Below are 16,287 nucleotides of genomic sequence, written 5' to 3'. Positions count from 1 at the left end.
TTGAACAAGAGTATCAGCCATTTTACTACTAGAAATTAACTGTGGAAACAGAATTGAAAGGCCTGTTGTGTTTCCTAGGGATAAAATGATTGTGCAAATAGAAAATACTCGAAACATGAGTATTATTTCTCCTCCTATTATTTCTCTCCAATCATTAACATAAACCGTTTTCTCTCTGTGAGCTCCATGATCTTTTTAAACTTTTAAAAATATAGATAGATTCTTTAAGAAATACCAATAAATATATTTTCATTCTCATCAACATGCTGCTTAATATTTTACTTACTTCTTTCCTTCAGAAGTACATTCATCACGAGTACCTCCTTACCCTGACTTAAGTTATTTATTCATTAAGTCTGAGCAGGAGTAGAAGTCAATAGAGCTAAACTGCAGCATGGAATGCACTGTAAGAGTCATCTCTCTCTTTGATTTCCAGCAGCCCCCGAGGCATTCTCCAATAAATTAAAAAAAAAAAAGGCAAGGTCTCTCTTCAAGTTGGTTGAGCTCACCAAGAGACAATACAGTATCTCTATGTAAATAAAACTCCCTTCTCCTTGTTCTGAATTTTCTCTAAGGATTTTTTTGAGTTCATGAATTCTTTTTTTATTTTTTTGGTATATGCGTTTTTTGTTTCTCTGTCATCTCTGCTGGCTCAGACTGTCTTACAGGGCCATGGTAAAGCAAACTGCAACTATACTGACAGCCTATAAATTCCTTTTCACCTGCAAAATACCAAAGTAGACAGAACGGCTACACTAGCCATGAAGGGTGTTCACTGAGGAAGTTGAATAGCAATAGCTTCAGCACACCCTCTTAGCTTCCTCCACTAGCAGGGCCTCACCTAACTCTCACACTACCTAACTAACAGTGCATGAGACATCATCTGACATGAATGGTAAGGAAGAAAAACTCAATATGAATATCTAGTGTAGTGGCCTAGCATAAGAGTGGCAAGTGATTTTAAGGCTGTTTGATAGGTGAGGTTTCATATCTTCTGACACGGACTAACATTCTCCCACTTTATTGCCCAGGTTCCCATATTATGAGTTTCTAAGGGCAGATCCAGCAAAGTATTTAAACTCCTATCTCATGGCCAATTTTAATAAAAAATTAGAGCCTAGTTTTGTCAAATGGAGGCCTGGACATCTTAAGTTGAGCAAACAAATCTGCAGAGACTTTTCTTAATGGTTTTGTCATTCATCTCTCTGTGTTTTAGTCTCTGCCTCTAAATGAAGAAGATTATACATATTCTCACAAAGACATTATGAAGACTAATCAATTAAAGTTTGTGAAGCTCTTAATTTGCAATAAGATCTAGAAAGAAGGGATATATAAAAAAACTAATAACTACCTGCCCAGTATCTTTGTTCCTTTGTTGCTGAATGAGTGAAATGTCCTACAGGAAAAGAAAAAAAAAAAAAAAAAAAAAGGACGGTGAACAGGCAGTTAAAAAAAATAACAATATTGCCACATAAAGGGTGCTAAAGAGTTTTCACACAACTCTGCTATTATTTACCTTTTAGATTTTGACTCACAATATTAAAGTTTATTTTAGCATTTCTTGTAGATTATTTTTCTTTTTTTTTTTTTACTGTATTCTCTGTGTTTATATTCTGCTTTGCAGAAGCACTTAAGAAACATAAGCTATTTCTTCAGCAAGGCCATGAAGCAAAACTAACATGGTATTTGTAAATATATTCATAAGTCTAGACTATCTGAGAATAGGATTCAAAATGACAATTTTTTTTCTTAAATGAAAAGTTTATTTTCAAAATCCCATCATTTCTACAAAGTCTTCTTTTTATTTTATCAAAATTCCCAGGAAAAAGACCATTAAAATTCAGGAAGAATAATTTGAAAATCAGTCTCATAAATTCAGCTTTCTACAGAGCAGCTACTTGTATGTCTGCCTGGCTGCCAGGTACTTGAACTGTGGCATCTGGTTAGCTCAGAAGTTAATGACCATTTTCTATATGGTTTATTTTCACAAAGATGTTAAAATCAAAACCCAGCTCAAGGAAAAATAAAGGTGAAATCATCTTTCTGTGACTCCTATTTTCATTTTTATTTTGCAAGTGGTTAATAGATTGACATCTCTTCCTATATGAGCTATGTCCTAGAAGTAGAGCTAAAAAGATGAACCTTTTTTTGTGCTGAGGAAAAGGAAAGAAATTAATGTTTCACTGGTATCTTTATATATATAACATGTACCTTTTTAGACTTGTGCATGCAGAGAGGAATACTTTTAAATATACATACATTTTAATCAAGTAATGTCTGCAATAAAGACTATTTGAAGCTATTAAATCACTTCCCGATACATCACCATTCTGCCACCCTCTGCAGGAAAAAAAAAAAGCATTATGCATTATACCCATAAAGCCAAGGTCTGGTCCTCTTTGGAAGAATTCATTCCAGAGTCAGGGTTCTTAATCTGGAAACAAATTTGGTTTAGAGAACAGCGAGACACTCAAGCAAGAATTTCATCACTGTGTAGAACTCTCCTTGTACTTGCTGACTTACTGAGTAATATTTATGGAAATAAACTTAGAAGAATATACTATATGTTAAGTATATTCTTAAGATAGGGATGCTGCCTGCAGGCTATTGCAGTCATTCTTGCTGACTTTATCCTGTTGATATCAGATTTCCTATGTAGCTCCCAGTATTCTGTGATTGGGTTTGCCTTACAAGAGGAATTCTTGCTGAAAGGAAGCTGGAAAACAGTAGGCCATGATGTCGACAGAGAGACATCACCTCAAGCAGTGTCTGCTGCTCTGTTGGGGGTTTTCTGTGTTTATGTCAGTGCATGTAATAAAAAATATTATACTTATTGGTCTCTGGCAGCTGCAGCAGGAACTTAGGGGTTCCCTCTAATGTTCAGTGAGTATGATTCCTCCCCCCACAATTTACTGCACATCATTTGAGCGTGTCTGCATAGCCTGGTTTTCAGGCTGTAGGTGTTGCCTACACTGCAACTAAGAGGTGCAGGTGCAGCATTCTGAGGCCTACCAGGCTAGCTTTAATCTAATTAGCTTGGATGATAACATAGGTGAAGATGTGATAGAATGAGCTTCAGTAAATAAATGTATGCTGATGAGAAAGCCTGCTAGGAATCATCAGGACATCCCTGGGTGGTCAGCAACAACAATGTACAAATTTTAAAAAATCTTCCCAAGGGGTATTGAAGCAACAGCTTGGCAATTACTTCAAAGCCCCAAATCATCCCACAGATAGTTTACAGTTTTCCCTGTAAAACAATTTTAAAATATCATATAAATTAACTGCTTGTCAAGATCAAATTTTGGCTAAAAAAAGTTTTAATTTCCTCCCTGTCGTTTCCCAGTCTTTAGAGATTTGCATGCATGGCTATCTTGACTACAGCTTAGCTGGCTCCATCATAACAGTCACATCTGTCAGAGCAGGATTCTTCTGTCTTCTTACTGCAGCCTACAGAGTTTCATTACTGGTAGCCTGAGCATCACCGTTTGCGTTGTTGAATGGTAGAAGAGTAACACGAGTAGATGAAATTGGATCTGGGTCCTGAGTTACTGCATGTTCTTTTGTGAAGAGGAGACAGCCCATTGGCTTAATGAGAAAAATTAGAAAATTATCTCAGAAGTAGAAAAGATAATTGGAAGACAAAAGCTGGTTACTGAACCAAAGGATACAGACCTTTAAAGGTTTAAAACCAACAGATAGTCATGAGAGGAAGTAGTAAATGTAAGTTAGGTAAACAGTGTAGGAAAAAGATTGATTATTTTCAAAATAAGAAAATATACTTGAGGTGGGGAAAAAAGATTGTTGAAAAGCAGGTACTTGCTTAGTCTACAAGGTTCATCCTTCCAGTACTGCTTTATTATATTGTTCTGTAAATGAGCATTACTGAACAGGAGCATCACCCCTTACTTCTGCTCTCGTATGGCTGAAAGACACCGGAAGTTGGCTGCAGCAGCAAAAGCAGCAGAAGTGAGTGTCTCTCCAGTTACAACCCTTACACTTGGACCACTTTAACTGGTCTGGAAAAGCTGTTCTGTGTATATGCCCAGGCAGTGCTATACGAAATACCAGTGGATGTTAGTATTAGGGCTGCACAGGGAAGAATGCACACAGGCTCCTCCTCCACAAATCAGGCTTTGTAAGGAGTAACAGGCAGACAGTCATTGGCAAGGCTTAGTGAATACTGGGAGGGAACCACCCTAACCAGGGGAACCTTCACATAAGATTATATTCTTCTTGCTCCTGCTTGAACTCACACAGAGGGGATCATGTTTCTTGGGCTTGGAGACAAACTGCTAGGTGCCATGATTTGCCCGGTCCCTTCATTTACAGTAATAGCGAGGTGCCTTGTGTTTAAATATAGAATTGGAATTAAGAAGTCTTGTTCTGAAACAGATTTTCTTCATGACCTTGAATGCTTAATCTCTCCTTGCTTGTTGTCTCATCTGTACAATAGGAATCATAATGTTTATTAACCACACAGGGGGCTGTAAGGCTAAATTAATTAATGTTATAAAGCACTTTGATTCTCTTAGATAAAAGGTTTTCTAGAAGTATGAAGCATAGCTATTTATTTGCATTTCCTTCACTTTTTATTCATGCCCTATCAATTCTACTTCAGCTTTTTCTTCAAAATTATTTGTCCTAATCATCTCATCTAAGTGAAAAAGAAGAAATTAAAAAAATAAAACCTAATGATTGCATAGAAACTAATGTTTGGAAAGACTGGTCTAAATTTCTTAGTTTTAAGTGTACTTCCTCACAACTAACATGTATATGGATCCTCTTGAACAATGTTTCTTCTCTTTAATAACTTTTCAGTGTGGTCTTTTCTTCTTTGTATACTGTTTAAGGTATACATGAGCTCACACAAATGGGCAAGAGTATGCACTCCTGCTCTTACAATTGAACTTCCATTTCTTTGTTTATATTTTCTGTTCATTCTATTTTAATCCCATTCCTTTCTTGCTGACTTTTCTTCTATTTGGCAGACTTTTTTTCCCTTCATCCTTCAAGAATTGAAAGTCCACCAATGAAGAATCATTTGTATACACTGTCATTTCTGTTTGCCATTTTACTTTTTTTTTTTCCAATGAGACAGGGCAGGCAGTGTGCTGTGCTGGTTATCAGTACAGTGCCCCTCAAGTACACTGAAACCATCTGACTTCACCTTATGTAATTTCTAGAATATATTTTCTTTCTCTTAGCATTGAGCCAGGACGGGAATTTGGCTAGATTTTGCCACATTTCTGAAGCACTCTGTAGCTAAGTGCTTCCAGAACATCTGATGCTACTGTTGTTTTCAGCAGCCTGCTGAAAGTGTGAGATATGAAGTAGATTATCTAACACCCAAATACTGACTTGTCTGAGACTTGAGATAAGAATATGATTTAAATGTATGTATCCAATCTGTAAAAAGTGGTGGCACTGCAAAAAATGAAATTATAGGTTGTATTGTAGGTAAATTCTATGGTGTAATCACTTCAGATGAGTTTGAAGTGCAGTTTCCTATACTTGCTTCTATATTCCTATTTTTCTGCTCCTTACTATTTCTTAGATAAATTGGGATTAACTTTTCTATGCCTCATTGCTTACCCTAGTAATTTCCTGAATTTCAGAAATGTCATTGAACATGTCTTTGTTAAAAATAATAATAAGCTATTAAGCTAGCTTATTCAACATGCTCAAGTCAAAAGATATGTACAATCATTAAACTGCAGTGAATGAATGGATTTTGTAAGGAGGCAGCTTGTTCATTGGAATTTGTTGAGCTCCACAGAATAAGCCAAGTTTGAAGAAAAAATATATACTTAATGACTTTGAAGTTATAAAATCTGAAGGGCTTTTTGATGAATGTGGAAGATGATTTTCTCTGCTCTGTTTACAGCTTAGACCATTAGGACAAAGTTGGTACTGTAAATGTTAACGTGAAATTTTCTGAGGCCTGGGCTCTAATTCTGCTTCAGAAGGAGGTGCGGAAAAGAGGTTAAGAAATTCTAACACTAATTTTGGGTCTGATTAAATGATGATTTATTTAGTCCTACTATAAATTTGTTCTGTAAAAATCCTGCCTTGCACTGACTGAAATTTCCCAATATTTATAACACATTATAGAAAACTAGTGGCCAGAATGTGTCCCACACATTATCAGGTTTCTCTGGTAATGATATCAGGTTCCTCTGATGGACAACATAATAGCAGCGGTTGGAAAGCGTTTGTATCCCTGCATGCTGTTTCCCGCGCTAGAGGAGTGGCTTGAAATGAAACTAATTTTGTCTACTGACAGAAGAATATTGGTTAAACCAGGAAATGAGTCAGGATGTTCAGAGAACCAGCTGAGCTTCTCGGTGCAGTGGAACATTTTCCCTTTTGTCGCTGAGCAGCAGTGTCCAGCTGTAGCCTCACATGCACAGCCAGCGCCCTCCACCTCAGAGACAGCAGCGGTGGAAGTGCTGTGCTCCATGCATAACTTTGTGTTTTACTTATATACATGGAAAATGTGATGATGGTTTATTTTGCTGAATTTGGAGGTAGGAATGCAGGATGCCAAGTTCAGTGAGACATCCCTTAAGACTTTAATCTAGCCTAATGATTGTACATTGGAATGAATGCTGCTTTCGAGTAGTTCAATGGCATTTAACCAGTTAAAGGGGTATGAAACTATGTGCTTTCAGTCTTGGAATACAAGTCTTTACAGAAGGATTAACACTTAGTTTAACACTCTTCTTGGATATTTATGAGATCTTGCTGAAGTCTTAGAGGCCCTCACATTTTAATGCATTTGCGAGGCTGGGTATGGAATGAGTGAAGAAAAGTGTAGTATATGCAAAGGGATATTTAATCCTCCTGATTTCTCCAGATTGCTCCTCTGTGGAAAAAAAAACCCAAACATTTTGCCAAGTGGACAGCCCCTTTTCTCTTTGCCTAACTGAATTCCGTTTCTTTTGTCATCCAGGAGTTAGGAAAATGTTTCTGTGATTTCACCAAATTTCCCTGGGAACATTTTCAGGTTAAAGTGAATAAAGATGCTTTGTCTGAACATTTTTAATTTATAATGCTTACATATTTAATAACTATTAAATATAAATATCTAGGTGAGTGGAATGATGTTATTTGGGATGTAGATTCTTTCATTAGACAAGGTTTTGTTCTTCATATGACTGCAATAGTAACTACATTTACTAAAAATGTAAGTCAATCGATTGTTAAAAGTGGGTGCATATAAATATTAAATATTAAGCTTTCTGCTGTTTGCTTCATAAAGTACAGTGTTTATTGTGACAATACCTATCGCTTTTCTGGTTTTAGGGACATCTTTAATATTTCAGGAATATTGTATACCCAAAATACTTCAAGAAGGTACAATTATTTAAAAAGTAGTATTCAACTACAAGTCATGCAAATTAAAATATTGGTTATTATCTCTCAACAGATTTTACCTGATTAGTGGTGGAGTTCCTTTTATTATATGTGGGATTACAGCGGCAACCAATATCAATAATTATGGGATTGAAGGCAATGCACCATAGTAAGTATAAACTATTATCATGAAACTCTTAAGGAAAACGTACTCTTCTTCTTATGCCAATAAAAGTAACTGACTTCATAAATGATACAGACATGCCATTGGGGTTTATATTTATTATGAAATTTTATGAAATAGCTATGAAAGAGCAATGTCTTAATCTGGGGCTTGCTGCTTCAGCTCTATGAATTTGACTGCATTACGGTCAATAGAATCACTTTTCATTTACAGAATTACTCCTCATTTACATCCAAATAAGTGAAAGGATATTAAAAATACCTAATGGACAGCATAGTGAACGGAGCAACTAATTAATTAAATACTTTCAATTCGTTATCTACCTTGAATTGATATCCTTCAGGTGATTTATTTAAAGTAATTTACAAATAATTATGTGAAAAAAGGACAAGTATAAATCCCTCCTCCCCCTCCCCCACCCCCATCCCTCCCTTAAAAACAATTAGTTTGGATTTTCACTACCTGGAAATGTTCCAGTCACAATGTCTTGCAATCCTGACATAGCCCTCTAATGTATTAGTGTTCAGTATACCTTCACAAGCTGTCTGGGCATCACATTGTTAATTCTTGGCATGAAACATGAGTTATCAATAAAGTACAATAAGTCATTCCATAAAAATGTAGTAGAAAATGAATCAGACTGCAAAGTTAAATACATTCTATGTAAATGATCATCATGGCAATGACTGGCACATTAATGGATATATTACTACTCTGCTAGCACTGGTACTCTGGAGGACATCACTGGCTTACTGCTTTGAGCATCTACTGTAATACATTTGAAACTAGTTATGTTCTGGGTAAGAAAAGTAGAAACAAAGGAGAATGGTTTGTAAGTGAGGATTTGCCTCCTTAAAGGCATTTTTACAGATAACTGAAATTTAAATTCTGGTAATAAATTAGTACATACCATGGCTAACTGTTTGCTCTGCCTAGGGCCCAATTCATATTCATATATTTATTCAAACTTACCCAGTTAGACAATCACTTATAATCACTTAACATTACATTAAAAGACTCAACTATTTATGTCCATAAATGTGAGACATTTTTCATTTTGGCACAGTTACAGAGGTTATACTTCTTTAATCAGGTTAATCATAGCAAATCAATACCTGGTACCACAGTCTGTAGAAAAAACAAGGCACAGGTGAGGGATGGTTATAAGACTGAATAAAAAGACAGCTTCTAATTCAACAACAGCATAGTGAGTTATATGCCTTATTCATTTTCAATAGTATTAGTACAGTAAATGTAGATGCACAAACTTTTTATTACAGAACTGATGTTTTAAGTGATCCATAATGACATTCCAGTTGAAATAAGAACATCCTAAGAAACTGTTCCACTGGGGAGCATTCCATTCTCCACTTCAAATATGCAGCATTCAAATGTACTTGAAGTATCCATGTAGCTTTGTGGTCTCTGCTTCTCCAGTTAAATATAGGTGGTAACTTATCTATCTTTTCACAGGTATCTTTCAGGGAATCTTTTCATGTGCATGACTAACAGCAAAATATATACTCCTTGGAGTGTCTCTAAGTTCATTAATAAATGTGTGTATGTTTTTGTTTAAAGTTCGGATTTTAAAAATTTAAAGTAGTTATTCTGCAGCTGCTTGTGATAAATACCCAGTGGTACTGCCTCTTTTTATCTAAGAGGTTCTCAGCCTGGGAGAAAAATTCATTCTGCCCTTTTTATAGTAACTGGTAGATGATTCCTGGCTTGACAAGAATGTGGTATCAGAAGGTTCCTCCCTGTGTTGGAGGGACTGCAACCAATCACACACACCTAAATGAGTATGAAGTGTCACACAGTGTCACTTTTAGAGCTGGAATGGATTTTGACAGATCACCTGGTATGTCTTTCTGACCCAGTGGGAAATTAGCTATATCCAAACCATTCCTGACACTTACTTATCTGAGGTTCTTTAAATGATCTGATAATGGATAGACCACACTTTATTCCAACAGCTCATTATCCTAATTGTCCTAACAGCTAGGAAACTTTTTGAAAAATCTAACTTAAACCTTTCTTGCTGCAGTTTAAACCCACTACTTCTTGTCCTAGTCCAACAGCTAAGGAAAGTAACTTATTCCTCTTTCCAGAAATCCATGCAATATTTAGAGTATAGGAACCTAATAACAGCTGTACTAGCTTATGCCACCAGCTCAGTGCCCTGTCTGTAACCATGGCTAAAAGCAGATCATAGAGAAGAGTAAAAACTAGGGAAATATTCCTTCTCCCCCTGACGCAAGTTGTCCCAGTTTCCATCTGGGATTTCAATAGCCAGAGGTGTTTTCTTCCCCCATGTTTATTTGATTAGATCATTCATCCTCAGGTCAGGCCTGCTAGACTGCTATTAAATTATGCAGCTGACTGAGGCTTGCTCAGTTCATACTGGCCTGTGAACTACTTTAGGCTGCTTTAAAACAGTTATGGTTATATTATTTAAAGCCTAGCAAATAATGATCCATGCTACAAAAATATTACGCTACCAGTGTATCACAAAGAGACCATCAATTTCCTTAATTTTTCTGAGAACATTCAAATTGATGTAAATTAACTCCCAGGAATTTCAGAAACAGTGGAGTATTCAGAAATGGCATCTATCTTTTGGGTCCGCTCACTGCAGAAAGCAGTGACTGTTCAACTGGAAGTCTTTTTTCAGCCTTTCTTACTACTCAGGCTGTTCTCTACTTTGGCAACAATAAAATTCTGTAGGAACAATCTTCAGGCTTAAGAGTTTGTATCAATGTTCATCAATACAATCCATTGAAATCTGTTCATTTCTATTGCTCATACAGGTTGTATAAAATATGCCTCGTTTCCTTTTTAATCAAAGTATTAGCACTGACATTTTTAATAGTAGAAAAAAGTGTTCACATAAATGGTCTTGTTGCAATTCTAGATTCTAAACTGACTCACATTTCTTAGAAATTTTCAGCTTTAATATCCTGTAAAGTATATTAGACATTTTATTCTATTAAAAAATATGAAAGTGATGCCTCAGCTTAATTGATATTAAAGATGCACTCCCTTTCTCCACAACAAACATATCTGAACTTCTGAGACACTGTTGGGTCATACAAGTTAGAAAGCCCAGTTTCACATCAGTCAGTTGTTCATCACATCTAACGTGGGCTATAAAATGTTCTTGACTCTCTTTTTTTGTTGTTTTCAGTTGCTGGATGGCATGGGAGCCTAGTCTCGGTGCTTTTTATGGGCCAGTAGCATTCATTGTGCTAGTCACCTGTGTTTACTTTCTCTGCACTTATGTGCAACTGAAGCGCCATCCTGAACGCAAGTATGAGTTAAAGGAAAAGACAGAAGATCCGCAGAGAATGCCAAGTACTGAAGTGGGCCACGGTCATATTACAGACTCTGTGTCTATTCCCCAGGCAACCTGCTCCATGATTTCTTCTTCCTTATTGGAAAATGAGCATTCATTTAAGGCTCAGCTTCGAGCTGCAGCATTCACTTTGTTTCTGTTTACTGCCACTTGGACCTTCGGAGCACTTGCAGTATCTCAAGGTCATTTCTTGGATATGATATTTAGCTGTCTTTATGGAGCCTTCTGTGTGACCTTGGGGCTTTTTATCCTGATCCATCACTGTGCAAAGCGAGATGATGTGTGGCATTGCTGGTGGTCCTGTTGCCCATCTAGAAGAAACACCTATTCTGTCCAAGTTAATGTGCGCCCAAAGGTTAACATCAATGGTGACACTCAAGTTCATGCACCTTGTCTTCAGGAATCACCATGTCCCAACAAATCAGCTGTGTTTAATCATCCAGCGGCTAGCCACTGCAAACTTACTAACCTACAAGCAGTTCAAAATCATGTTAACTGCCTTTCGCCTGTGACACCATGTTGTGCAAAAATGCACTGTGATCAGCTACTTGATGATGAAGCTCACATTCACGTCCACAACGAGGGAACCTTCAGACCCAATATGCACATTCATAGATGTCTGAAAAGCAGAACTAAGCCACGTTATTTCAGTCGGCATAGGTCTGCAGGTGAAAGAGAATACGCCTATCACATTCCTTCAAGTATCGATGGCAGCATCCACAGCTCACATACAGACAGTCCCCACAGTACACATGATAGCCAGTCAGGTCACAGACGGGCCTGCTGCTCAAAAAGCGATCCATATCCTACTGTCAACCAGCCCGAAAGTAGCGATGCAAGTACTGTAATATATAGTTGTGCTAAAATGCCAGAAAGTGACACTGTGCACCATCCAGCTCATTTTGAAATGCACCCACGGACACAGTCATTGCCGTTTAATACGACGAATCACAATGGAATTCTCAAGGGAAACGTGCATGAAGCCATGATATACAGCTCAGATAGTACAGGAAATATCAAAACTGGCCCTTGGAAAAATGAAACTACTGTGTAGTTCATGGGCCCTCATAATGTGTTCTTTCCCCTAGCCATCATTATCTTTGTTTTCATTCCAAACTAAGTAAGATGAAATATTTGCGTAGCTCATCAGTAAACTGTACAGCTTTTCCATCTTATTTCCATTTTCTTAATAAGAGTCTAAAAGAGAGAGATAGTGACAGTTTTAAAGTGAAGTTATTTTTAAAAGAAAGTTATAAAATTATACTGAAAGATAATTAGAAAATGAAGTCTAGACAATTGAATATGAGAGGCAATATCCTTTTGTTACACAGAACAACATTTCTTCAGAAATATATCATTTTCATTCATTGTTTTCACTTTTGTTCTGTAGTAACTTCAGACAGTTTTTATAAACATATCAGCATCTTAAACTTTTACTTATTTATTTTTGTAGCAAAATACTATTACTGTGCCATGGATTTTAATCAGAAGTGACTATGGTAGAAATGATAAACAGTATTTTATAAAATTACAGCTTTTTAGATCTACAAAAGTGATACTGCCTCTAAAGATCTTCTGTAGCATATGGCCTGTAAAGTCGTGTAATGTACAGTCTCTGTTCTGTCCTTTTTCTTGTTGGAGAGAAGTGCTAGGTAATGTCTCTGTTACATCTATGGTGCTGTATTGGTTGTATTTTGCATGACATATGTCAGGATATACCATTTGCTGTTTTCTAGTGTTACATGTGTTTAAAAAAGAACAAAAAAAAGTGTTGTACAAGGCTGTGAAAAACCCTATTGATATTAATCTAGAGCATTATAAATCTACAGAAAAAAAAAATCACTCTGCACTAGTTTAAGTGGCACAATCCTTTGTATAAGGTTATATGATAGCTTTGATAAGGGTCCACTCTAATGTCTTTACAGAGCATGCACTACTCATTGTATGTGACACTGTGCGGTGTAATAGCAATTGTCTCAACAAGTTTTACACTTCTTTGTAAAGTATGCCTTTTGAACAATTCTGTAAGCTGTTTCATGATAACCTTTCCACATCTGTTAAGGTAGAGCAGTTTTATCATTAACTCTTTGAGGACTACAATTATTTTCTTAAAGTAGCTTATTCTAGTTCAGAGACACTGTATATATGATATTGTCTATTTAGTTACATGATCAATGTAGTCCAGAGTTGTCAGGAAAGAGAAAGTTCAGTCATTTTCCAAAAACACACCTTCTTAGAGTCCATCTATTATTTTCACCACTTGCTTTCTGAAAACCCATTTCCTCCCCTAGCAAATTTCAGATTGTCTTCATCCTTTAATGCAAATTTGACCTTCAGAGAAGTTCTTTATGTCCATGATTTCTGCGGAATTGTAGGGCATTCCAGGGTCAGCACCATTCTCTATTAACAAGGCTCTTGGCAAGAAATTTTTTCATGTTTCCATGAACATCTGGACACAAAGCTTCAACTCACAGTACAGAACCACATCATAATTAACCCTATATGAAATAAAACTGATTTTTTTCAAATAGGAAGGGTGCAGAATAATAATGGATCATAGAAAGTGAATAGGAGCACAGAGCTGTGAGAAAAATGTCTGCAGTGGAAAGTGAGCAGTGCATCCATAAATAAGAGAAAAAGCACAATTCTGTATGGGCACATGAGAAAGTTTGCTGTCATGTCTTCACACAGGCTTATGTAATTGCTACATTGCTGCAGAGAGGAAATAGAAAATTCCCTTGAGAGATCATCAGCCTGCGATTCTCTGTGTATATGTTGCAAAAAATCTTCACATACTTCAGCCCATTATTTTTCTGTTACTAGCAGTTTATTAGTCTACCTTTTTTTTAAATATGTAGGAATGCATTTCCTAATAGTGTACATAAAGATGACAATTATAATTGTTAGAATGTTATAAAAACATGTAAGTCAGATGAATGTGTTCTGCAGTGTTGCAGGTGGGAATTAGTACTCAAAGGGTTAATGCTCAGTATCTGAGTGCAAGAAATCTTGTTTTTCTGTATTTTTGTAAATTTGAAATATATATTGTAAACTCCAGCAGTGCAATGTATCCATCTCAGATTGTGTATTTTTAAAAGGTGAGCAAGAAGAATGCACTAGGTGGTTGTCAAGTTTTAAGCCAATATACAACAGTTTCATGACTGCTTCTTTAGCTAATACAAAAAAAAAAAAAACAAACGCCTGAGCTTTATTATGTATATGCTGTACATGCTTGAACTGTCTCTAAACTAAAATACAGTATTTTTCTTTGTTCGCATAATGAAATATTTTCTGTTTAATAATTATTTTCTTTTAATATTACTTTTACTCATTCCACATAGACAGTGAGCCCTAAACAAGCATAGACATAATGTGAAATACCACTTCTCTGTGTCTCAGCACTATGTATATGTATATTCTGTAATAGCAAAATCCTAGGAGGTCTGTAGACCATTATGCAAAATATTCCACACACACAGCCAAGTGAAATACTCACTCTGCAAGAACCCACTTGGTGAGCTTCTTTATTCAGCTTGTGTTTTAATCACCTCTGTTATTTTGTCTGAGAGGCCAGTTCCATCTTCGTAATGGCTTACAAAGAAGTAAATAGGTGCTGCTTTCCACGGAATATCTTATGTGATAAAACTCTCTGGAATTTAAACGTAAAATATTAAAACACTTTTCTTATTGTGTTAAAAATTAATTTAGTGAATATTTCTGGGCTAATTTGGAAGAGATGTGTTATGCAATAATCTGTTTGCATATTATTTTTTCAGAAAATATACCGTATAACTACAGAGTAGGAGAACGTGATATTAAATAAATATAAAAATGTTTTGTAACATCGAATTTGACCAAAATGCTTTTTGTGCTTTTGACTTTTTTTTTTTTTCCTTAAGATAAATGAAATAATTTCAATGCTTTGGGAGTCTGGCTTTGTTTTATTGTTGGGGTTTGGTCAATTATAGTCAGTGAACCATTACTATTTTACCTGATCTTCTTTCTTATAAAAATAAAGTCAATGAAATAACTGGAGTATAAGAGATATATTGTCCTAGTAAATTCCTCATGGACATACACATATAACATGGTTCAAAGTCAGCATTAGTTTTGATGACATAAAAATGACTGAACAGATTTTTACTGTTCACTTTCTGTCTGAGACTAAGCAAGAGAAATTTCATCCAAAAAAGGTAATTTTTGGAGAATGATGCAATCAACAGAAATCTGAAGGGTTGTTACTACAGTACTACCAGGATGAAAATATGCTCTGATGCTGTAATGTTCTTCTCTGCATATAGAAATTTCAGTTTTCATGACCAAATTTCAGATCATGTAAGTGACTCCATTTTAAGACACATAGACTATTTACAAGAAGAATTCCTCATATAAAGAGTTTTGGTGTAAAAATAAAGCATACATTTTTGCACATTATGCCTGATCATAGTGTTGTTCCCAAGAAGTCTGTTGGTTGTGTCTGCACTAATATGCTGAGCACTTGCTGTCAGTGGCCATAAACACATGTTCTCCTTGGCCACACAGCTGCCTGCCAGCTACCCTGTGGGCACCCTATCCAGATGTTAAGCCACCAAGGGAGCCTTCACTGCAGCTCTAAAGCAGTCTTGCTGTCTAAACCAAAAGCAAAGTCTGTGCTTAAAGCAAAGTCAAGGCCACCTTTGATAGACAACACAGGCAGTTGGGCTGCCTCCACTCGAACAGTAAGGGCTGAAGGCAGACAAACTTAATGGAAGTGTCTTTAAGCAGTATAACTCCTCCTCCCTCCAGCTCTCTGCCAAAACTACCTGCATAGTAGGTCTGCTGTCTACAGACATCTGACAAATCCAGACAAATCCAGGAAGAATTAGTCATCTTACCTAAAATTCCTAGTTAGCTGAAATGAGAGTGAAACAGCACAATGGAGTTAATGGTCAGAAAAGCCCAAGCTGGAGGAAACCTTTTTGGATGCTCTGTCACAAAGCTGTTTCAGGTTCATCATGTGTGGGGACATGGGTCTAAGAATCTTGAATGCCCTGAAGATCTGAAATTGTTCTTGTGCAGACACTATTAAGGCTTACAGAGCTGACTGTGACTCCACAAATTTGGAAGTAGCTTCTGCTGTAAATTATATGACTTTTCACAAAAAAAAAAAAAGATTGTCCAACAGAGGAGGCTTGTCCATTTGACTATTTGGGAAAAAGAAAGCTGTCGTTGGGATCAGGCCGGTAACCTTTTTAACATAGAATTTTCTTTGCTTGGAAACAGAAAAGAAGGTGGGTATGGTCCTTGGTGAAGGAGACCACCTGTACTCTCACTGAGTTTTTGTTGCCTATGACAAGAAATGTCAGGCTGATGAAGACATTAGCATCTCAGCAGCTTCCTTACCATAACATAA

At 36.4% G+C, this 16,287-nt stretch overlaps 1 protein-coding gene across 4 annotated transcripts in view; it reads left to right on the top strand.

Moving 5' to 3' along the window:
* Positions 1-14,817, top strand: part of ADGRA1 (adhesion G protein-coupled receptor A1) — a 286,657-nt gene extending 271,840 nt beyond the window's left edge. For all 4 annotated transcript variants that reach the window (XM_074831007.1, XM_074831006.1, XM_074831008.1 and 1 more), the window contains 2 exons: positions 7,433-7,528; positions 10,728-14,817. In XM_074831007.1, the coding sequence (XP_074687108.1) occupies positions 7,433-7,528; positions 10,728-11,949 (1,318 nt within the window). In that variant the 3' untranslated portion in view covers positions 11,950-14,817. The remainder of the gene's footprint in view (positions 1-7,432; positions 7,529-10,727) is intronic.
* Positions 14,818-16,287: the final 1,470 nt, after the last annotated feature.

This window comes from Strix aluco, chromosome 7 (genome assembly GCF_031877795.1).
Source record: "Strix aluco isolate bStrAlu1 chromosome 7, bStrAlu1.hap1, whole genome shotgun sequence".
In the NCBI taxonomy this organism is placed as follows: domain Eukaryota; kingdom Metazoa; phylum Chordata; class Aves; order Strigiformes; family Strigidae; genus Strix; species Strix aluco.
Note: the sequence above shows the minus strand (reverse complement) of the source record. Positions and strands in the feature narration are given on the sequence as shown.